At 37.0% G+C, this 25,518-nt stretch overlaps 1 protein-coding gene across 1 annotated transcript; it reads left to right on the plus strand.

Annotated features, from left to right (window-relative positions):
* The first annotated feature begins 10,015 nt into the window (after positions 1–10,015).
* On the plus strand, positions 10,016–24,510 carry LOC140171348 (methyltransferase-like protein 25B). The gene is made up of 10 exons (XM_072194587.1): positions 10,016–10,112; positions 13,644–13,789; positions 15,129–15,247; positions 16,554–16,737; positions 17,504–17,664; positions 18,679–18,706; positions 19,291–20,074; positions 20,717–20,873; positions 21,697–21,881; positions 22,384–24,510. Exons 2-10 carry the CDS (start codon positions 13,676–13,678, stop codon positions 22,461–22,463), a joined length of 1,812 nt encoding a protein of 603 aa, XP_072050688.1. The 5' UTR covers positions 10,016–10,112; positions 13,644–13,675; the 3' UTR covers positions 22,464–24,510.
* Positions 24,511–25,518: the final 1,008 nt, after the last annotated feature.

A 25,518-nucleotide genomic window follows, 5' to 3' on the forward strand; every position in this document is an offset into this window, starting at 1 on the left:
CAATGAATAAAACCAAACCAAAACCACTAGCCTTCAATAGCTCAATCGGTTAGAGCGCTCTTGATATGCAATTAACGAGGCGTGTTCGAATCAAGCCAAGTATTTATTTTTCCTATTTATTAATTGTTATAAATATTTCAGGAAAATTTTCTTTCAAATAACTTTGCAGAGCAACTGTTGTCAAACTCTTTTTATTTTTTCAACTAAAATGCTAAATGTCACTATTATGCGCAGTTTATTGTGTCTTCTTAGTATATCAGGCAGATTCTCCTATACTCCGTTTGTTGTGCTATAAGTTAATATGTTGTTTCATGAAGATGATTCATATTTTCCTGTGATTTATCCCTAAATCGTGGACTATACATTGACCATGTTTACTAGTATTCATCCTTATGATCACCAGGACCTACAAGGATATGAATTTGAAAACATCTCCTTGCGCATTTAAACATAGATTTTCTTAGAATGTGAATTTGCATGGTTTTTATGGTCCGGTATACATTTTCATTGACCGTTCCTTTAATTTATAATATTTAATACTGCCCATTTTATAAAACTGAGAACATATTGTTGTGATAAAAGCGTGCAAATTTGGTTGTAATAGCTGCTTCCGTTTTAAAGATATGAGCTAAAAACCAATTTTAGATGATTTTTTTTGGACATCGCCAATACAATCCCGGACATAAGTCGTTCGAACACTTGTGTCAAAGTAGGACTGTTTGAGACCGTATTTCTGATATACTTGACATATTAAAATTTACGCTTTCTTTGACGTGAAGTCTGAACCATTTCCTACTACTACAACCTCCCCTGCCCCACCAATCAATGTTGGATGTTTCTAGGGTTCATGACCAAAAAACAACCAACAACATTGATCAGGGGGAATGGGGGCATATTTGAGGTACCCATGTTAAAGTGTTCGAACAATTATGACCGGGATTGCAGTTTGGTTGTGGTGCCTTACACATATCAAAGTCTAGTAATTTTTGTACATTTTCAAAATATGCTTCACAGTATCAGGCACTGGTTCCTGTGGTTTTAAATGGGGTACTGAACCCCATTTTTATGTATTGGTCAAGCTAAAATGTGTGAAATTGAATAAAAGTGAAATTAAAAGATTTGTTGGCGGGATGCTCATCCTACCCATGCATCCCACCAAAAACTGCTTTTGTTGAAAACCCCCTTATATCAGTGATTTTTTTTATGTGTTCTCAAAATTGCTCAAGTGGATGTAAGGGGTTTTGAAACTAAGCTCTTCATTTGTAGTTGAACCAGTTATGTAACTACTTGTCACAAAGGGGCCATGTGGCAGAACCATTACATAGAATGGTCTGTTGAACCTCTAAATGAACATTGGAAAACAATGCATTTTTCAACCTATTTATTTTTTAACTAAGTTTTACAAGTTTTATTGCTTTTCATTTTCCTTGAAGAACCAAAATGGACAGCAATATATCATTGTGAAACATAATTTTGAGGAGAATTTGCCAATATCTCAAAAAGTGAAAATGTTTTTGTGGTGAATGGTCATGTACTTTATGCTACATAGCTAGAATGTCTGTTTTTGGAGAACAGCAATAAATTGCTCACAGTATGTTTTAATACATATATTTGTTTGTCTGAATCTTATTGTATTTGTGTTTGGTTTTTGTCGGTTTGGGTTGGAGTGTTATAATGCATCAAGCATAATGCATTGAATATTAAATTGTTCCCAATACACACAATTCTACCTATGCAATATTCTACCTACCTCACTAGATTTGAGAACCTTAAATGCATTTAAATATTAAAGCAAGTGTGAGGTAGATATATATAGGTTGAGCCAACACTAGCCCTGTTTTGTTATGTCCCATTTGTTTGATTAAAATCTGTGTATATGAACCTACAAGAAAGAGTTAATAGGTCAAATAATGGATAAAATGTTGCCCTTTCCCTTGCTAAGACATGACACTGAGCATGACTTTTAAGAATAACAAACATGCTGCAATCCCAGCATTCTGTATGTTGGTTATTACATAAATGTCTATATCAGCAGTATAGTTATAATCACTTCATCAATACCAATATCAGCACTTTGTCAATACCAATATCAGCATTTGATAGTCACTTCATAAATACCGCTATCAGCAGTACATTATAGTTACTTCATCAATACCGATATCAGTGGTAGATTATAGTTACTTCATCAATACTGATATCAGCAGTAGATAGTTACTTCATCAATGCCGATATCAGCAGTAGATTATAGTTATTTCACCGATACCGATATCAGCAGTAGATTATAGTTACTTCATCAATACCAGTATCAGTTAGAGGTTAATAACTGCGCATCGAATTATTTGGAGGGTGAAAAATCTAAACATTTTGCCTTTGGAACCGAGGAATATCGTAGCCCGAGGGATATTCCGAGGTCCAAAGCAAAATGTTTAGATTTTTCACAATGCCCGACTATATTACCGATGCAAAGTTATTAACCTCATTCATAACTGTCACTTTAATCTCTTCACCTTACAAAATAACACAAAATTTTGCTCAAACGTTTATAAAAATAGATGATTTTTATATCTTCCCTTTCCAAAAATCGATCAGGCTAAAACATGACGACCAATAACAAAAGTGCGTATCACAATCTGTTCAAATATGGTAGCGCGCAAATCCAAATCGGCAGCCAACGCTGCCAAGCAGTTTGTTCGACGCACAACAACAACGCAAACGCCGGTCAATTGTAATGCGACATTGGAACAATTACGCATTTTGCGGTCAATTGTGAGATATTAATGACCTCGATTTGCGTTAGCGTTTTCACAAATAACTAAATGTAATTGGATCGCACACATCGCGTTTATTAATGAGGTTATGAATAGTAGATAGTTACTTCATCAATACTAGAGCGGTTCTCGGGTTGCGCGGTTTTCGGCATACGCGGTTGGTGTGTAAGGTTGTTGGGTGATGGTATGGTAGTGGTTGTGTTTAGATGTGAGTTTCTTTTCAGAACCCTGTATGGGCGAAGCCTGGATGGTGGATGGGGAGTGTGGGGTGATTAAAGAAGGAAATAATATGGAAATGTAATAGGCCGCACAGCTGTGTAATGTTTATGTTTTACAAGATGCCCAGAGCACGGGTTGGGATATGGGATATCCCCTCATGGTGTCGAGTTCACAACAGGTGTTGGTATTGCTTTACCAAAACAACCCGAGCCGTGTGTTGGAAGTTTTTGTATGTATAGACAGTTTCCCAGCAATGTTGACTATACCCACCAAGTTTCATGCCCATACGACAGATTTTAGTCATTTGACCTCAGATGACCCCTAACTGACCTTGGATTACCCCCAAAATGACCTTCCAAACATTTGACTCTTAATGCTGACTGTACTCACCAAATTTCATGCTGTTATGTCAGTTTTTAGTAATTTGACATCAGATGACCCCTGGGTGACCTCAGATGACACCGAAATGACCTTCCAATAATTTGACTCTAAATGTTGACTATACCCACCAAGTTTCGTGCCCATATAACAGTTTTAGTAATTTGACCTCAGATGCCCCTAGGTGACCTCGGATGACCCCGAAATGACCTTCCAAAATTTTACTCTTAAGTGTTGACTATACCCACCAAGTTTCGTGCCCATATGACAGTTTTTAGTCATTTGACCTCAGATGAACCCTGGGTGACCTTGGATGACCCCGAAATCTATTCAGCTCTGTAAGAACATCAACTACAAATACAACTGACCAAGTTTAGGCGATACACCATGTTGTTAAAACCCCTGTAGACCCTATAAGGAACAAACCAAAAGATCGATGACGTCCTATAAACGTAACTAGTTTCATTTCTCAGCCGACCCCTCCCTCCCTGCCAGAAACGTAATAATGAAATGTTGAAAATTTTGACATAATAATAATAATGACACATTCTTCAGACCGATGGTTTTGTACAAACGTAATCGAGTATTTTTACCCCTCACCCCTAAACGAAACTCGTTTATAGGACGTCATTGATCTTTTGGTTTGTTCCCTAATACTCGGCATCATCGCACATGTTGACTTCCAAACTTCATCACAACATAAACTTCGACAATGATCCATTCATACTGTCCCATTTATTGATACCTTCTGTTTGTATCAATTGCCAGTGAGCAAAATACACGTGCTCTGTTCACTATACACAGCATGGTAGGCCTATATGTAGCTATGTGCACGATATTACAACCTCTACCTTGCTGCATTTGATTTGCAGTTCTGACATCTGGCCTTGCGCCGGTTTAACAATCAGGTCAAACCTTTGGAGCGGGGCTATAGACAGGGATGACAGAATGCTGTGTCGTCATTAATTAAATAAAATGTATTACTTTTGGTAAACAATTTAGTATTTAGTTTTGTTTAGTTGTGGCGTTAAAATACCCAAACAATTAAGTTTCTGACGATACAGTTCTTTCAGGGACACCCTGTATATAGCATGTTTGTACTACAGTATCGATTTTATTGAAGGTCACTGGTAAACAAACACTTGATAGTCTGTGCCTCGGGCCAGACTGTATGTGGCTATAACCATGTTTGTTTGGATCGCTCGACACAAATTGGCTGTGTAGAAGACTAGGTATGTGCAAACAAATTAGCAAATTAACGAAGCAGCACAAAAGCAAACAAAAAATACACCCATTGCCCGCTATTTACCGCACGAAATGAACGACTCTAATCATGTACCGCACGAAATGAACGACTCTAATCAGCTGCGGCAATTCCCCAATGGTGGATAGGCCTATACTATACACGTATTCTTATTCGTGCATTTGACGGACTTGGGTGGGTTTTTTTGGTTAAATATCTCCTCTCCTGAACACATATGTGACCCCTCGGCACAACTGAGCCCTGAAGTCGCCAATCATCATTTTTGAGATATTCAACCAAAATATTCTGCTTTAAAATGATGTATATCATGTCTATAGTAGGCCTACTTGACATTTAAGTAGTGAAAATCAATAAAACAGTCAATAAATCCTTTGTTTCCTATTGTTTATTGTTAAGTTCGATGGAGCATATCTCAATAGTGGCACTGGCGACATCCGGGCTCAGTTGTGCCGAGGGGTCACATATTATTATAGAAAATCTATCTACTTCTTCATTCGATTACATACTATATACCCTGCAACTTTCAATCTACACAGTGGCTAGATAAACCCTTAAACGTGCGAACAAATATTGCAAAACAAAATTAAAGTATGGCTCTCCGCCTATGGCTCCGCCCATACAACTAATATCATCAGTAGAGTATAGTTACTTCATCAGTACCAATATCAGTAGTAGATTATAGTTACTTCATCAATACCTATATCAGCAGTAGATCGTTACTTCATCAATACCGATTTTAGCAGTAGATTATAGTCACTTCATCAATACCATTATTATGTCTTCAGAATCTGGGCTCCTATACTTTGTACATAACCTGGCTGTCTGATAAATTTGTGTATCGCTCCCCTGGAGCTACAGGGTTTTTGTGTATCTGTAGCCTCTTCATAGAGTGCATAGTTCATATACTTTATATGTAAAAGTCTCTGTTGGTGTGATTTTTTTGTTGTTTATGTGACAAGCCATGACCAAAAATCAAATTTTTGACCAAAAATCACACATTTTTGACCAAAAAACACATTTTTGACCAAAAATCACTTTTTTGACCAAAAATCACATTTTTGACCAAAAATCACTTTTATGACCAAAAATCACATTTTGACCAAAAATCATATTTTTGACCAAATGTGCTTGATTATAATTACTTCATCAATACCGATATCACCAGTAGATTATAGGCTTAGATAGTTACTTCATCAATACCGATTTTAGCAGTAGATTATAGTTACTTCATCAATACCGATATCAGCAGTAGATTATAGTTACTTCATCTATACCAGTATCAGCAGTTGATTAGAGGTTAATAACTGCGCATCGGTTATTTGGAGGCATTGTGAAAAATCTAAACATTTTGCCTTTGGAACCGAGGAATATATATTCCGAGGTCCAAAGCAAAATGTTTAGATTTTTCACAATGCCCGCCATATAACCGATGCAAAGGTATTAACCTCATTCATAACCGTCACTTTGATCTTTTAACTTTACCAAATAACATAAACTTTTCCTCAAAAGTTTGTAAAAATAAACAATTTTTACATCTTCCCTTTCCCAAAATCGATCAGGCTAAAACAAAACGACCAATAACAAAAGTGCGCATCAGAATCTGTGCAAATATGGTAGCGCGATCCAGATATCGGCAGCCAGCGCCAAGAGTTCGTTGGACGCTTAATACGCGCACGAGAAGTCAATTGTGTGCGACATTGGAACAATTACGCATTTTGCGGTCAATTGTGAGATATTAATGACCTCGATTTGCATTCGCGTTTTCACAAATAATAAAATATGATTGGATCGCACGCATCACGTTTATTAATGAGGTTATGAATTATACAAGGTGTCCCAGAATGATTTGTACCGTGTTTCAACAAAATATCAAAAATATATAGTCAACAGTGTATCTAATTTTAATAAGTGCAATACAATACTACACATGTCTCCTACTTATTCTGTGACTTTCATGGAAATAGCTTGATTCGTTTTGGCGTGACATTGCTATTACTGAAAATGGACGAAAACTGCATGTGTGTAATTTACAGTGCAAAGGCATCATAACACATGGATCCTTTATCACCATCGTCCAGCCGCACTGTGCAATATATTGCAGAAATCCTACATTCTTTGATAGCAAATACACCAAATTTGGCACAGATGTGGAGCTTACAATTCTTGATATGGGATTAAGTGAAACATTTCAATATGACATAAGATATTTAGGCTGAAAAACATACTTTTAATGTGATTTTTACCACAATTTCTACCCACAAATGTCATTATTAGAGAGGATATAACTTCCTCAAGGATCCTGGGTTTGCCCATATACTGTGGACATAAATGCATGCTGTGACACTAAGGACGAACCTTCTCTACACTTTTATGAAAAATCCACCTCTGCCGGCATTTCAAATGATGAAACTCACACACCTCAATAGGCCTAATTGTCTTCAAAACTGCCGCCAAAAGAAAGAATAGTTTAAGGTCACTCAAGCATAGCAAATCCTTTATTCCATACAATGATTGCTTCGTAACATCATAAATAAACGATAGATATCGACTATTTAGTAGAAGTAAGAACAGGACACAGCAATATACTGCATAACATAACTTTGTGCTGAACGGTTAGTAATTTTGCAGATTTTTAAAATAGGTTGCTTTGTCAAAACTTGGAATTCACCATTTTTACGCAATCCTCTCTAACTTCTACTAAAAACGTCCAATTTCTAAAATCTAAAAAATCTGAGAAAGCTAAATATATGCAAAACTTAAAATGCAAAACAATATGACCAATATAAATGCCGTTCATACCTAAATAATTCCATCTTTCTCGGTATAAATCATTCTGGGACACCCTGTAGTTACTTCATCAATACCGATATCAGCAGTAGATTATAGTTACTTCATCAATACCAATATCAGCAGTAGATTATAGTTACTTCATCAATACCGATATCAGTGGTAGATTATATTTACTTCATCAATACTGATATCAGCAGTAGATAGTTACTTCATCAATGCAGGTACGAAATTACAACACATTGTCTATGGAGCAGTGTAATACACATAACGTATGCATAACTCGCAAACGCAAAATCGGAATCAACTGAAATTTTGGGAATAAACTTTTTTCGTTGATATCTACTGAAAAGTGTCATAAACAGAGGATGCTAGGATCACGAAATACTCCTTTCATTTCATCAATACCAGTATCAGCAGTAGATTATAGTTACTTCATCAATACCGATATCAACAGTATACAAATATTGACTGCTATGAGGGGCATGGTTAAAATTATAGGCCCAAGGTGATCTCAAAACCATGCTATGACCCGAGGCGCAGCCTCGGGTCATAGCATGGTTTTGAGATCACCTTGGGCCTATAATTTTAACCATGACCCGAATAATGCAGTCAATATTTCTTTTATATACCGCATTGATATAGATTTTTGTCATCTGATTGGTTAAAAGGCCTATTTTATTGTTCATATTAGGCCATGGTAAAATTTACAAAGAAAGATTTTCGTTATGAACCGATCGCGTCACCGCAACTGGCAGGCAGCGCGTTGGCGCCGCGTGCGCAATGCGAACACGCTATCGCGCGCGTAGAGTTTGATCGGAACGCACACCGCGTGCGATGTGAAAATGATTATGCCCGGGAATAGTCTTTTAAAGACTATTGCCCGGGAATAGTTAAAAGGAGGGCATAGCTAATTCAATGACTGCACTTTTAACCAATCAGATGACAGGAATCTATATATGAGGTATATAATAGATTATATACTCTGATCAGCTCTTAATAGGCGGGACTAATAACATCGTGGATTGATACAGAATGGCGTACACACAGCTAAGTGCAGCACCTACACGAACTGCGCCTTGCGTTTTGCATGAATGACGCGTGCTTTTGTGAATTTACGCGTGCGTAAGTTGGAACTTTATTGACTCGCGCAGTCACAAAAGCCGAATAATTCCCGCCTATTAAGAACTGATCAAAGTATAGTTACTTCATCAATACCAATATCAACAGTAGATAGTTACTTCATCAATACCAATATCAGCAGTAGATGGCTACTATATCAATACCAATATCAACAGTAGATTATAGTTACTTCATCAATACCAATATCAGCAGTAGATTATAGTTACTTCATCAATACCGATATCAGCAGTAGATTATAGTTATTTCATCAATACCAGTATCAGTAGTAGATCGTTACTTCATCAATACCTATATCAAGTTGATGGTTCATTGGTCATCCCTATCAATACCATTATTATGTCTTCAGAATCTTGGCTCCTATACTTTGTACATAACCTGGCTGTCTGATAAATTTGTGTATCGGTCACTTGGAGCTACAGGGTTTTTTTCATATCTGTAGCCTCTTCATAGAGTGCATAGTTCATATACTTTATATGTAAAAGTCTCTGTTGATGTGATTTTGTTGTTGTTTATGTGACAAGCCATGACCAAAAATCACATTTTTGACCAAAAAACACACCAAAAACACATTTTTGACCAAAAATCATATTTTTGACCAAAAATCACATTTTTTACCAAAAATCACATTTTTGACCAAAAATCACATCACATTTTTGACCAAAATCACATTTTTGACTAAAAATCACATTTTGACCAAAAATCACATTTTGACCAAAAATACATTTTTAACCAAAAAAACGCATTTTTGACCAAAAATCACAATTTTGAACAAAAATAACATTTTTGACCAAAAAATCATGTTTTTGACCAAAAAAGATTCTGAAGACATAATAATGATAAAATTGACGGATAATTTAGCATGATACCTGAATTTATCAGTCTCGCTAGAGTTTTCAAATATCACGCTCGACTTCGTCTCGTATGATATTTGAAAACTCTAGCTCGACCGATAAATTCAGGTATCACACTCAATCCGTCCAATTTTATATCAATATCAGCAGTAGATAGCTACTTCATCAATGCCAGTATCAGCAGTAGATAGCTACTTCATCAATACCAATATCAACAGTAGATAGTTACTTCATCAATACCAATACAACAGTAGATTATAGTTACTCCATCAATAAAAATTTGTTAGTCTCTGTTTCCTACCTTTCTTCATTTTTTTTTTTATTTATATATTTTTACATTTTTATTTGGACAAGGGTTGATTGAAATTCGAAATTCAGGATGGCACTTTTCAGGGGCTCGGATCTCAAAAGTTAGTCTCAACTTGTTTAAAAAAAACAACTTTTAATTAAATTTTCATCTTTATTTTAGACATTGGTGCCACCAAAATATGAGAAATGGTTTTACCTGGGGTAGAAAAACAAACTTACTTTCATGTATACGTGTACATGTATTTCAATGGGACTTTTTTAGTGGTGTGCGCCCGCTGCTGCTAAATCGAGCTTGTCACCATTGCAAACAGCTGAGTTTTTCGATCCTGAAAATTATTTTGAGTAGGGCCTACACAAAATTAGTCTTGCGGTAAATGTACCTGTGAAATAAAGGTAAATCTTTTGTTATCATGATATAGGAATGAAGTGCGGTAAGGCACAGAAGCTAGTGTTAATTTGATTTTTATGTTTGGACGTGATTATTGAGATGATTGATAAGCTTAAATTCTACTAAACTGAAATTGGTGCAAAATTCCACAGCTTTGTCATGTTTGACCAGGGATATAAAGGGATAGGCATCGTAGCTATTACGTAACACACCGAATGATGTAGTTTAACTCTAGACAATAGGCGCCATATTGCAGGAGGGTTAGAGTTCATAGAGGAAACGTTAAAGGTTAGTAGATTAGGTCACACAGGCACATCACTAATGTGTTTCACGAGTTGTAATACCGACAGGTAAAAACATTGATTTTGTAAAATTCTCCCGATTTTTTAAAATTACTAAATAAGGTTAGTACTTCAAACCATTCTTTGATGAATCTATGCAATATGACGGTAATTTTTGAAACATCTAAGAATCAATCTTAAACATCTTCATGATATTCATTTTTTTTGCGCATGGTCAAAGCATGCTCTTGCGCTATCCACAGACTATCCGGTGGAAACTTCAAAGCAACGATCATGCGTTAATATTTACAAAATGGCGAATGATGTAGTTTAAGTCGAACAATAGCGTGACCGGCGTGACGTAGTTTTTTGGCATTGTTCCTGTATGCACTTTCACCCTCCTGGTTTGACTGAAGGTGTTTGTATGTACAGTAATGCTGAATTGGTTAAGGTGACAGATTTTGTCTTTATTCACAGCATTCTCATTGGTGTATATAATTTGAGACTGAAATAAAAAGACTAGTTTTTGTATGACGTCCTGTCAACCGGCAACTTAATACTCGAGAACTCTAGCTTCGAATTTGCACACGATAGTTACACATTCAAAGGCAAAGCTAGAGTGCTTTGCTATGGTTTTTCGGTCGTATACCTGATCTCATGTACCAATACCTTGTGTATTGGTACATGATTCGGCGAGTATACTTCAGCAATAGCGAATAAGTGGTCGTTTTTTACTCTGTTCAAAACGTCACATGTACACCAAAATACAGCCCCGAAATGGTCTACTTTTAGCGTGCCTTAACTCCGAAACAGTTTAGTCCAAGTTAAAAATGCGATAACCAACCCTAAGTTGCTTACCTTGGGCGAATTTGTAGTAATTTCCGCTAGCTCCGTGTTGAAAAATGTCCGGTACTTGCCCGGTACAAACATAGAAATGGCCACATTTGCTTCAGTCCTGGTATGAATATTTCTTCCGTAATCCAATGGTTCCAACGTGGGCATCACGATGATAGTCTCCTACACAACCAGATTGTGTCGGCCTGACGCTCGTTGATCCTAATCGCTAAAGTGAGGACAGCGTGAGCTCTTACCTGCGTAAAAGTCTGTTCGACAAAGGCGATTGTGAATAAGGATGATTGACAGCGCCGTTCATTAGGCGGAGCCATTATATTCTGGCATCACAGCAGACAGGTTGCGCTGTCCTCTGACCTTGACTGTTCGTCACGTAGACATACCGTGACCTGGGTACACGTACAAAGCTGGGGGGATGCGACTGTGGCCGCCATTTTGACACGCGGTATCTACTCTTCAGAAAAATTACTTTTGTTGACGTTTTATATCAAACAATTTTCGATAACAGATTTCTACTAGGATTTCAATTTTTTATTAATGAAGGTGCATGTAGTTTTGAGGAATAACACGGGATGTTTCGAGTTTTATTTTAACTGGTGGTGTAGGAAGGTGAGTGAATTCGTGAATGAGGCCGGGGATTGAGGTTTTGTTGTTTCAACGATCCGAAAGTAGGATACTGAAACGTGGGCTAAAATGTCTAATGACGCCATGTTTACATGAAAACATTAGCTGCTGCGAGGTCAGTGTCGTTGAATTCGTTACCTAAATTCCTTTCAGGATATTCTGATTTCACTTATTTATGATGTGTACGAAAGTTCACCATATAATCTCAAAAGTATGAATGCAAGCTGTTATTGCTGACAATAGAAACATTGTTGCAAAGTCATTAAAAACAGGTATGTATTACAGACGTTCTTTGGCCGAAACGAGATACAGGCTAGTAAGGCAGTCTATTTCGGTCGGACAGCGGTGCAGTTTTTTTGCACTGGAGGTTATTTATTCTGGTAATGTTGAAATTTGGATGAAAATTATTTTCATGAGTCAACTGTATCTTTCTAGCAAGATTTGCCTATTTTGGGCAGTCTAAAATTTTGCTGAAGTGTAATTTTAGCAACATTTTTGATGCAATCGCTTGTTGTGATCGGCTGTGTTTACTTCTGAACTTCCATTGCTTTACAGGGTCTCATGCTTCAGCGAATCCGACTACATTTTGAATGCTACGGTCTCTAGCCTAGAATGTGAAGCTATCGGTGAGCAAATTCTTGGCTAGACTTCTCGAGCAACCGGCAACCAGACCGAAAATGCCATTCTGCCAGTACAGGGACATACGATGTCGATGATTTTTATTTTTGGGTGGATCATCGTATAGGCACATGACGTAGAATTATACATGCATGTCACCCAATGCACCATGCAATTGAATTGGTAGACACTGGCACTGCACAGTACCGGCTTTGGAGCCAACAAAACGTAACATGGTGCATGTATTACTTTGGCATGGAAATAAAATCTATCTATCTATCTATCTATCTATCTATCTATCTATCTATCATGACATCGGGAAATGACGCACAATTTCCGGTAAAATGAGTAATACCAAGAAAGGATAAAATTCAAATTGAGAAAATATTCTAGGTATGACTTGTAGTTGTACTAAATTTTGTAGCTGCACAAGTCAGCAACCAACCACCTGCCACTGCGTTATTACGCCCTGAATGTCATACGCAAACTAGTCTTTTTTAATTTTGTCTTCGATTATTAAAATGCAAATTTGACATTATCTAATTCCCTAATATTAAAGCAAATAAAGTATAAATTTTCTGAACTATAAACCAGTTATTTGAAACACAAATCCTGAAAAATACTTAAAACTCACAAGGTCAGAAAGTTGAAACACAAATCTTGAAAAATACTTAAAACTCACAAGGTCAGAAAGTTTCCATGTTTTAATTTTTTCTCACAGAACACTTCATATGTCTGATTTATTAAGCAAAAATATCCTTTTCCTCACAATTGCTTGCTTTAGGAATACCTAAATTCATGTTACAGATACAGTGGTTTGATCTTAAAAATTACCCTTTTTATGTTAATTTTTGTTAAACGGATGACAAGTGTCCCCCACCAGACCCCCGGCATCCTCTGGATCAGTGTTTACTCTCTCTGGAAATTGGGTGCGCCAAATGAAACATTTTCTTCTCAAATTGGCCCAATTTTGGCCCAGTAATTCCCCAAATTCACTAATTGTAATACAGCATTACAAATTTTTGTGAGACAAAAATAATTTTCACTGGGCCAAATTTGAGACATATGGCCTCTGAGCAAACACTGCTCTGGATCAGTGCTTTCCATCATTTCCCTTGCAACCTGATTTACGTAACAGTTTCTTTTCTTTTCCTAAAACAGGTGGCAATGTACATTGTATTTCTAGTTTAACCATGAGTCGATACATGGACACAACTCGGATTCCAAAACAACAGCTACAAGAATATGCCAGGCAACTGCTGGTGTTTATCAACGAATATGAATGGTTGACCCATGCATATGTAGTAGTAAGTTAAAATCTGAAAGGGCTATTACTATACCTCATAAATATTTATTAGATAATATTTATTAGGAGAGCGTGGCCTAGCGGTTAAGGCATAGGACTGTGAACCCAAGGGTCAAGGGTTCGAATCCCAGGTCAGGCTCTTTGTGTCCTTGAGCAAGACACTTCACTCTACTTGCTTAGTGCTTCGGAGGGCACTTTAAGCTGTCGGTCCCGATGTACATGCATATTTTCTCACATTAATGTAGTGTGCACGTTAAAGAACGCCACAGGCTATTCGAAAAGAGCAGGGGATCATCCGGTCATGTTGACTGTACTTCAAAATACACTCATCTACTCTAGGTTCCAGAGTAAAAAATAAGTACAGCTTGTCTGTACGCAGTGCGATAATACTCATACATATGAGGGAGGCACTTATAAGGAAGGAAGGAAGACATCTTATTGGTTAATAACGCCAGCGTCCGAGTACGGTATTTTGACTACTGCCCCGCGCCTGTGCAATTACGCGCATGCAGGGAGGTAGTAAAAACTTCCGCACCCTACTACCTCACGGTGTCTCGACCCCGTGTGTCGCCGTTCCTTCAGACGTAGCATTATGCTACACAACGGCAATTCTGCAGACGCGTTTATTGTGAAAATGGCATCTGCTGCAGTTATTTTGCTGAGATGGATAATAACACACGAATTGACATTTTATGAAACAAAATGTTATTTATGGAATGTTAAAAAGAAAATTAGAATAATATAGGTCAAAATGTAAATTGATTGAACAGAAATCCTCCAATAAAATCAGGTAAGCAAAATATTAAGCTTATTTACCATGCCGGCCGGCCGGCACGGTGACTGGTGTTTGTTTTGACTTTTGTTTACGATTTTACCGTGATAATGAAAATATTTATGAGGTATAGTAACATGTTTTATTTCGGGAAAGTAGTCAAAACTACTGGTCCCGAGGTGTTGGATGATTTGACTACTTCCCTCAACGAGTCAGGAAGTAGTCAAATCATCCAACACCTCGGGACCAGTAGTTTTGACTACTTCCCCTCAAAACATGTTGTATTTATATACTAACACATCTGGATGTTTTCATGAAGTTTTGGATGAAGCTTACAGATTTATTGCCATTGGCAAAACATAATCATTATTGGGTAGTATCCAGACTAGGGTAAAAATGAAATTGCTTCTAATAGATACTGTAATGTAACTACAGAAAATAGATGTTGTGAACTGTTTATAATATATTTATTTCATTAAAAAACAGGGGTAGTGAAAGTTGGCAATCTTTTCATATGAGTTCATGTGAAAACTGATAATTACTTTAAAACTTCACTTCTTTCCTTCAGGAGTTTTTCAAGAAGAATCATTGGAGTAATCTACCTGTCAAATGGCAGCAGTGTCTACTGGGTCTAACACCACCAGAAATAGCCGAGTCTGTTATGGATGATGTCACAACAAAAACAAGGTACACATATTGCCAACAACTCCCTCTCCAAAATGACAGACATAGCTAAGATACTGCCTGCAGTATATTTATGATAACTGATGTCTCTTCCAGTTTGGTAGTGACATCAAATGGCAGCAGTGTCTGCTGGGTCCAACAATGCTAGAAATAGCAGATCTGTTATGAATGACGTCACAACAAGAATAAGGGTCACATATCACTATGAAATTTTTACACTTAAAATCACACTGATATCTGTAATGGACACTGAAAATTTAACACAATGAACAGCACCACTGAAAATAACACTGAAATAGTTCTTTTGTTATTCTGTATGCAAATAACCATTGTCCAACCACACTGAAAAATGGATTGAAACTCCTCTGAAAATCATTGGCCAGTCATTAATCCCACTGAAATGGATTTAATCCCACGGAAATGGATTTAATCCCACTGAAATGGATTTAATCACACTGAAATGAGCTGGCCTGTTCTATTGATTAGTGCCCTAGATCATTGCTCATTATATAGCAGACAATAACCACTTGATATACCACTGAAAAATACACTGAAATACCACTGAAAACAATTTCAGTCTAACAATTTCTTTTGTTCTTATGATTTTCAGTGTTACCCTGTCATTTTCAGTGTGATTTTCAGTGTAAAAAATTCATAGTGTATTGCCAACAACTCCTGTCCAAAATGACAGGAATACATATAGTTGTCTAGCTAAGATGCTGCCTACAGATTATTTGTTTAACGTGTGTCTCTTCCAGTTTTTTAACAAAAATGCTCAGCTTTGGAGAAGATAACAAAACACAATTTTTTGACCCAAGGGTTTTTGGAAAACATAAATTTTGGGGTTTTTTTTTCCTAAACTGAAAATATTTGCCAAATCACAGATGGTTATGTTCAGTGTTTGCCATTCTAAATGTGTATATTTATATATTAAGTTTAGACAATTTTGCAGCCGGGGTATCTTTCACACAAAGTGCTACCCACCTGTGTCCGACCACCTCTGAAATGCACCCTTAATTGTGAACAAATTAGTGCAAACTTACTTAAACAATAATATTACTAACCCTAAATGTCTAAGGATTTGGCTGAAAAAAGGACCCCTAAATGGCGATGCCTTCAGAAAAAGTACCTCTTTTTCAAAAAGACATCAACGACGCTGTGTGGTGAACATACCCTTTTAGATGTTTTTTTTTTTCGTTTGTGTGTAGCAAGTCAAGTAGTTACCCCCACCTGGGTTTTGCAGTTATGAGGCCCAAACACTTCCCCAATTCCAGAGCTAAGACAATCTTAATGAATCTTGTTTTGTCAGATGTGTTTGGCCGCTGAGTCTTCTAGCTTACAAAGCCACTGCCAAGGCCCTATCAATACCTCGATACCCACTGCCAGAGGAGGAACAAGAACAGTTTGGAGACAGTGACATGGGAGATCTAACGTACTGTTATAGGCTGCATGTTAAACCTAAGAAGAGACATGAGATTGATAACCTAGCCAGGGTATGTATGACATTGCAGGGAAAGGCAGTGAACCCAGTTAGTGTAAACACAGAGTCATGGGAGGGCAAAGCAATCCTATTTCATGCTTGAATACCAAGGACCCGCTGTCGCAAACAAGCAAATACATGCAAAAATAGTTTAAAAGTATAATACATATGTGCACATTATTTGCAAACAGGGTTCAATTATAGCAATTTTAGCGAAAACATTATTTAGGTGATGTTCTTATAATATTAGCATATGTTTACATTGTAAAAAATTGCTATACAAGCTGAAATTTGTGTAGCAGGTTGTCCAAAATGGGGAGCATTTTGCTCCGCGACACAAGTTAAATCGAACCCGGTTTGCAAATATATAGCCCCTTCAAATAATACAATTAATCAATGTAAAGTTCTAAAAAATGCAAGAGATACAATTCTGATCAAATGACTTCGCAACTCTCGAGTCCAAGAATGTTATTTAAAGGTGCTCTCATCAGTGACCCATAAAAAGCAGAGTATTTGAAATATAATGTGAATAGCAGGTATATAAGGAGCGCATGTATTTTTTTTTCCATATTAAAATGATAGAGACAAAGAACTCCAATATTGATGAATATGTCTGATTTTAAAATGCAAAAATCAGATTTTTGATCGGTTTGTTCAGATTTTTTGATCACTGACAGTGTTGTAGTTGAGTCCTCATCAGAGTCAAGTTTTGAGTCCTCCAATACTAATCACTGATAATGTGTTACAGTTTTCATTAATTTTCTTTTCTTTAATTTCAGGTAATAAATTCCACCTGCAGTGAAACTGGCACCAGACGTGTAGTTGATGTAGGATCTGGTCAAGGTCATCTGTCAAGGCTCCTGTCTTTTGGCTATGGGTTATCAGTCACTAGTATAGAGGCTGTAGGATGCCATATCACAGGGGCAGCTAAATTTGACAGGTAGGGTAAAAATTCCCTTGGCTTTCATCCTACACCCAGAGCCTCAGAGGATGATTTAAAGACACCACTTGAACAAAAAACTGATGTGGAAATGAGAGTCATACCATGGTCTAACTGACTATATAGGGTGTATTGGGTTGCATAGGGGAAAATCAGACCCTAATTGTAAGACTATCCTAGTGCACAAGGTGAAATTTAAACCTCAGTACTTATGTTACTCTCTGACCATTTCCTTGGAATTCCAAGAATTCCGATGTGTGGCTTTAACCACTTTTCATCATCCACTGATGTTGTGAGCAAACAACCTGAGCATTGTATAGCGTTGTGTGATCACATGTTGAATTTCACAGATATTGGAGCTGCAATGTTACTCTATGATCATCAATCATAAAAAAATTAACTTGATCCTTAAATAGTGCCCTCTATCAGCAGAGCTCTTCTCTTGTCCTATTGCCTGACATTTTAAGTTCACCTGTCATAGCTCCTATAATTTTGGTCCTCAAGAGCACTACAGTAGACAAATTGAAACAAATTCTTCAAGTGAGTGAAACCAAGGGCATCAGGTTTGGGACACCTTTGCCTAAGTCACATGGCCTCAGGAGCTTCACAATTAGACTGGGAATTAGATGTAAGCAGTCACTCAACACTCCTGTTTATATAAACAATACTTTATATGGGTAAGATGGTTCCCAGAGATGGTTAGCCTTTAATGTTTTGTAATTCCTTTTCATTGAATTGAAACATCATGCCCATTTTGTGGACAGGACAGCAATTTGAACATTGGGTACAATTCTAGTTTACCCTGCACATTCTGTGTCTTAGGGTTAGGTTAGGATTAGGTGTTAGTGTTATACTTGTGCACAGGGTAAACCAGAGTTATTCTGAACATTGCTGTTGTCTTAAACAGTAATTATTCACCCCCTTATTTTGTGGCATTGCTGAACTGTAGAGCTCTGTAGAAAAGATAAGGAGTACAAGTCAAGTAATTTAGATTTGTCTTGTTTTTTCTTTCAGGAAAGTTCAAGAGTTTATAGAGAAAAAGGTAACACATTTTTCTTTGCAAAATAAAAAAGTTTTAGTTGATTGATAGTTGATTATAAAGTAAATTTCCTAATTTGATGGAGTTCTGTGCCTTGCGTAGAGCATGAATGCAGAAGTGATGATCAGCAATCATGCTCAGTGGCGGTGCTACGCCCCCCCAGTTTTCCCCCTCCCCCCAACTTTTGAGGGGAAAAAACCAAAATTACTTTTTGCGGCAATTTTGCGAAAATTTTGTCGATTTTGCCCCCCTGTAATTCACTTTGCCCCAATGCCCCTCCCCCAAAAAAAAATCCTGGTGCCACCACTGATCATGCTGTTTGGCTTACCAACAATCATGATGATAGGATTGACCCATTTGGTCAATAAGCATGTAAAAGAGGTGGAGACTTTGCCTCTTTTACACACCCAATGATGACCTGGAACAATATACCAAAACAGCTAGTGATGTAGTACCAACATTATACTAAAACACCTAATGGTTAGATGAAAATTGGCAACTTTGATTTATATGAATCATATTAGTTATTACAGGGTAAATTTGACCGATACTGACATTATTTGTTTTCCATGTCTCTTTTTACGCAGAAAAGGAGGATAGGAGAACCGTCAGACACACTTGGTAGCCACACTGTACCTCCGGAACATGTTGTATGTACAGTTAACCCCCAAATCACAGTGGAAGAGTTCTTATCTGTCATAAACACTAGTTGTAAACAAAATGAAATGGACAATACCACTAGCAATCCAGGGGGTGAATGTAAAGATGTTAAAATGGATGCAGCATCAAGTAATAAGTTAACTGATGAAGAACAAAGTAGTTGTAGTAAAAGTACAGTGTCCAATCTCCAAAGAGACAAAATGTCATGTGATGGTGCTTCTTCAAAGCTTAAATTAGAGGATTCTTCATTTCTGTTAGCTGGCCTACACACATGTGCTGATTTAGGTCCTACAATGCTGAGAGTCTTTGCACAGTGCCAAAGTGCACATGCTTTAGCGTCTGTACCATGCTGCTATATGAAAATGACATGTGCTGTGGAGAATTCTAAAGCTAAATGTAAGGCAAATTTAGAACCAGGTGACTCCTTGCAAACTGGTGGGTTATTTGCTGATGATGTGAATATTGGAAAGTTTGAAAGCTACCCGCCAAGAAAATTGTTTGCGACAAATGAACCATCAGCAGGTGATGCTAACACTGACCGAGAATTTGATGCAGAAAAAGTAGATTCACCTAGTGACTCTGATGGTGTATGCAGTAAACCTGGCTTCCCAATGAGTCAATGGGTCAATGGTCAGAAGGGATGTGATGTGGATTTTGAACCACTAGAACTTGGTTGTCATTCATTTGATGTGTATCATAACAGGTTAAAAGGTTAGTAGTATGATAGGTAACATGAAACACTTGAATTTGGAGTAATTTGTATTTTGTGTTTGGGGCTCGAGCAAACTGACATATGAAAAATTTGAGAGAGAACAAAATCAGGACTCGGAGGATTGAACCCCAGTCGCTGGATTACTGGACTGATCTAGAGTCTACCCACTGCACTACCCGAGTTCACAGTAGCTACTCGGCCTATATAATATAATTTGTATCTACACATATAATTAGCAAATATTATTCGGTTTTTGTTACTGCGCATATCAACCTGCATAATTAAAGTAACAAATTATGCAAATCGCAGGTGCTGCACCCAACTAGTGCAATGATTCTATATCAATCCGCTGTTTTGAGTCTGTCAATTACAAGCGATTAAAGTATATGCTTAGGGATGAAATCAAAACTAGACCAGCGCTTAATTAATCGCCGGTTCCGTCCGGTTGCCATAAATTAGAACAATAGAAACCAGACAGAACCGGTTCAACCTCCGGTCAAGTTTTGATTTCATCCCTCATTGGAATAAACTTAAAAGAAACCATTTTTCAATATTCCCAATGAACAGCTGTACATGTAGACTGGATTAATTGTTCGAACCAATCCACTACTCTCTATATTTTATATTGTTGTTTTCTGTAGAAAATGACCCCAACCTCATCATACAAGGCTACCGAGCACTATTGGAGATCTTGATACAGAAGCAGTGTCCATCCCTTATACAGAAACATGCTGGGTTACGACTAATTAAGAGAGCATTGGGGAAAATCAAGAAAGGGCATGAGATACCATTTGAAGAGTAAGTCACTTCAATCACATAACTCTGGCAGCTAAACATTATTATTATTTTATGAAAAAATTCAGACAATTTTCAAAATATATTTACACAAACATATTTTTTTTTGTCAGATATTTCCAAGCTTTTGGTGATTTTTAAGGTCTTCAGAGCATCTTCCAGATTAAAAAAAAATAAAAATCATGACCGACCGACAACCCTATTTGGCAATAAAAAAGGAATTTTGTCTCCAAAGGACTGAGTACTCTTGTGGTTCATTTACCAATTCTAAATGTACCATGGGAGACTGGGAGTCTCAATTTAATCTACATATGTTACCAAATAACAAGTTTTAAGTATCCACTTGACATGAAAGAGCAATGGGAGGCCTCATCAAATTTATGTTTTGGGTTCTAATCGGGAGGACTTTCATGAATTGATGAGGGCAGGAGGTGTACATTTTTCATGCAAAATTGCATGGGTGGAAGCATTCTTGGAAAACAATGTGGTACTTTTCATTTAAGGTTATGAAGGGTAGCATACCGTAAAACCCTGTCTACAAGCATATAGTGTGCTTCTGATGAAAGCTACATTAATCCAGTCGCCATTATGGAGTTTGAGCAAATAAATTACGGATCCAAGCATATACAAACAAGTATTATTTTAAGACTGATCTATTGTATTGGTATATTAACGCTTGCTTCGAATTAATTAAGCTTTTGTAAAAAACACTATATATGCTTGTAGATGGGGTTTTACGGTATAACTTATGCCTGCAATTTGATTTCAGAGTGGCATGATGAACAAATTAATTAACATACTGATACACATTTGTATTTCTCACTAGCTATGCTGCAGCTGCATTGAAGAAGCTCAACTTAGAAGATGACCATGAAGCTAGCTGTGAGCTGTGTGATAGTTTACTACCACAATGGTGTAATCTCATTACATTTAATTGTGTGCGACAGTTATTAGGACCTGTTGTAGAAGCTCTGGTGCTTGTTGATAGAATGTTATTTCTACTTGAACAAGGTATGAAAGTTTCTTGTATTTTTACTGAATTGATTTTATGTCTTTTCCATAACTTTGTAAATGTTGTCAGTTGATCTCAATTATGGGGCTGTGCGATAATTATGAGCCCTGGTGGGAGGATAAAATTGGGGGGGGGGGGGGGGGGGGGGGGCAAGCGATTTTTGGCACACATTCATGGGATGTCTTTTTTTTTAAATAGAACGCTCTAAAAAGGCTCAGGAAAACAGTACAGAAAAAGCTTAAATATGCAAATTTTCCTGTTTGCTGCACTTCGTAACCTGTATCAAGACCATTTAAGGTTTGCAAATTGGGATCCAAAAAATTTGGCATGTAGGGCCGGGGGGGGGCGGGCCGTGCGATTTTTGGCAGGCCGAGTGGGGGAGAGGAAGCAATTTTGGCAAGCTGTTTGGAAATTTTACCCCTTGGGGCTCATAATTATTGCACAGCCCTTATTTCTATCAAATAAATTATACTAAATTGCTTTTTGTTTCTTTTTTTATAGGTATTGATAGCCGACTGGTTCCCATCTTTGATCCTCGTGTGTCTCCAAGGAATTTTGTTCTCCTAGCAACAAAGAGATGAGAAACTATACATGGACAGATTACAAAAACATAAAGCTGAATTTATACTTGATCGCTTTTGCAGAAAAGCGATTCTCACACATGCTCAGTGTTTACTTGTTTTCAGAGCGTCAAGCCGATCAATCAATTCAAATCGCCGAGGCATGAACGATGTCGCTTTTGCTAGTTGAAGAAATCTTAACTTTCCATCAATATCATTGCCTTTCAGCTGAATCTATTTGCTAATCAATTTACCTTTCTCGATTTAATTAATTAAAAGCAATAATTATTCAGAGCAATGGATGCTCTAAACAATGTATTTTGTGGCATTTAGAATATTTTAATTGTCATCTGCAATTGCTATCACCATAATAAGTATAAAAGCTATAGCGACAAGCGATGTATCGCCAAATTCGGCAATTGCCCATCGCTTTCCACAAGGGGTGCATTTGTATCCATCACCTCAGTCTAAGACAAAGTTGAGTAGCAGAAGCATCTTGAAGATTGTGTGCACAACGTTTAGGCTTGGACTACTGCAAACAGACTTCTGTTAAATGATACAAGACTGAAATTGTTCATTTTTTCTAATATTATTATTTTGACTATTGCATCGGAGGTCAAAGCATCTGTTAAGTTAAAGTAAGCAATCTCGGTGTTGTTTACAGGTCCAGATGTTCCAGACAAACATCGGACTCTTTAACTCACTTGCTTTTCATATGCTGTTCTGCTTGCAGTTCTATCCAGTTGCGATGTATCAACTGCATACTACATTTTGATCAGCTCGTATTAAATCGGCGGGATTGTTAGGTTTTGACCACTACGCCGAAAAGTAGACCCAGGTTAAGAATGATATTGTTGACCTGTCTGGTCTATATTGTGTGTGTTAAATAAAGTATAGACAAAGTATAGGACTTAAATAATAATTTGTGATACTTCTGGTGAGTTATCACAAGACAGTTCTCAAAATAAAATATATTGATAATGATATTAATCCGCAATGTTTTAAGGCCCACCGATTACAAGCTGATCAAACTATATGGTAAGAGCTGTTAGTCAGTGATCCACAATTGTGGAGCAACTTGCTATTTGTTGTTCACAACTCATACTTAGCTTGCTGATAATCAACAACTCAAGACACCTTTTTACATATTTGTTTTGTCTGGTACATCTGTAAATAGCAAGTTTGCAATTTGAGACTTTTATGTTGTTTCTGTACATTTTATATGTACAGTGTTTTTATCAATTCAATTGTGTGCTGCTAGTATTTTACTAAATGATGATTTCCTTGTCAGCTTGGCTCTCTGACATTTTTTATGTTATTTAATAATAAATAATAGTAATTGCTGTATTCATTCACCCAGGGTATTGTTTATTTGCAAAATGCTTTATTATTAAGCACACTCACTGTTTGTTAAGCTTCTGAATTTGGCAACCTTGTGATCTAAAATCAGTGATTTTTTATGTTCTCATCTATGGGGATAAAATCAACAAAAGGCAAGGACATAGGTGCTCTAATTTCATATTTTAGGCTCCATTTTTGTGTTTAAAAAAACAACTTTTAAGTGTTATTTCAATGTCATAAATTGAAATAGAAAGATGCAACTTTGTGGGCCTCCCGGCCTACAGCTGTATCAAAATTCGGAAAGTTAGGACATGCAATGTTTTAATACTAACAAACTCTGGTCAGTCTATGGGTTTTTAAGACTTGTAAATGATGTAAAAAATAAGCGCCCACCTAATATGACTTTGTTAAGCACCCTGGGTGCTTCATGGAATAAATATGGTATGTTTGGCCATCTTTAAAAGAAAAAGCTTTTTCTATTATTTTGTTGTCTTCCTGGTTTAGTAGTTGATAGTTATTACTTAAAGATGTTTTTTTAAACTTCCGTGGTCGGGGTACGCGCTGGTGAATTGCGATCGCGTAAAAGTGACAAGGTCGCCTAATACGCGCCGAACAGACAACCAATAGGTCAACCGACTTGTTGTCAAGTGCGTTGATCAGCCAATCAGTGTGATTGCTTATCTTTTCTGTGTGTACCCTTGTGTACGCGATACGCACAGGCACGACCACAGAAGTTTTAAAAAAGCAACTTAAGGGATGTAATATTGTTTTTTAGTAAATGGTTCACAAGTTCTCCCTATTCCAGATAAATACAATGCTCATTTAAAAAAAATAAAAAAATGCATGATTTCTGACAATTTCAGTCACAAAATTCAAAGACTTGGAGCAAGTCTAAACATTTAAAATTTGTAGTATGGGGTATGTGTTTGCTCATAAATTGAATATTTTATGATAATTAGTTTACAAAGATATAAGACTAGAATTACGTGGTTCGTAATTAAGGTGGCCCCCACAAAACTATACACCACATGAGGCCACCATATACTATCATAATACCAAGTTTGATATAATATTGGATGGCTGAGCATGATACCATAACATATCGGATGAGTCATAAAAATATCGGACGGGCCAACGGCGAGTTCGATATTTGTATGACGAATCCGATATGTTATGGTATCATGCAAATAAGCCATCAATATTATCATTATTAGGTTTTCTTAACTCCTAATAACCCTGAAAACATAATTATGAAGTTGATCGGTGATTGCGTTTAAGCTGGAGAGTGGATTAATGAGAATGAAGGCAAACTATGCAAATGAGCTCATTAATATTCATAAATATGCAAATAATGCAACACAAAACTATACAGCACATGAGGCCACCATACCCTACCTCCGTACCAAGTTTGATATAATATTGGATGGCTGAGCATGATACCATAACATATCAGGGGCGTAGCCAGCTTTCTTGGTCGGGGGGGGGGGGGCAAAATAAAATTTTGGGGGGCACAGACGAAAAAAAAATGCAGTTGCATCATACAAGACTGTATGTCTTCGAGCTTCCCGAAAAGGGCCTCATTGGGATGATGTGCGTGCGTAGCGCGAAAAAATTGTATTTTACACTATTTTCGCCCATTATCCGCTAAAAAGGGCTTTATTGTTACAATGTGCTTGGCGTAAGCGCTGAAAAGTTTTGTATTTTATACTATTTTGGCCCTGAATTTTGCTAGAAA

The sequence above is a fragment of the Amphiura filiformis genome, chromosome 15, assembly GCF_039555335.1.
Source record: "Amphiura filiformis chromosome 15, Afil_fr2py, whole genome shotgun sequence".
Lineage (NCBI taxonomy): Eukaryota > Metazoa > Echinodermata > Ophiuroidea > Amphilepidida > Amphiuridae > Amphiura > Amphiura filiformis.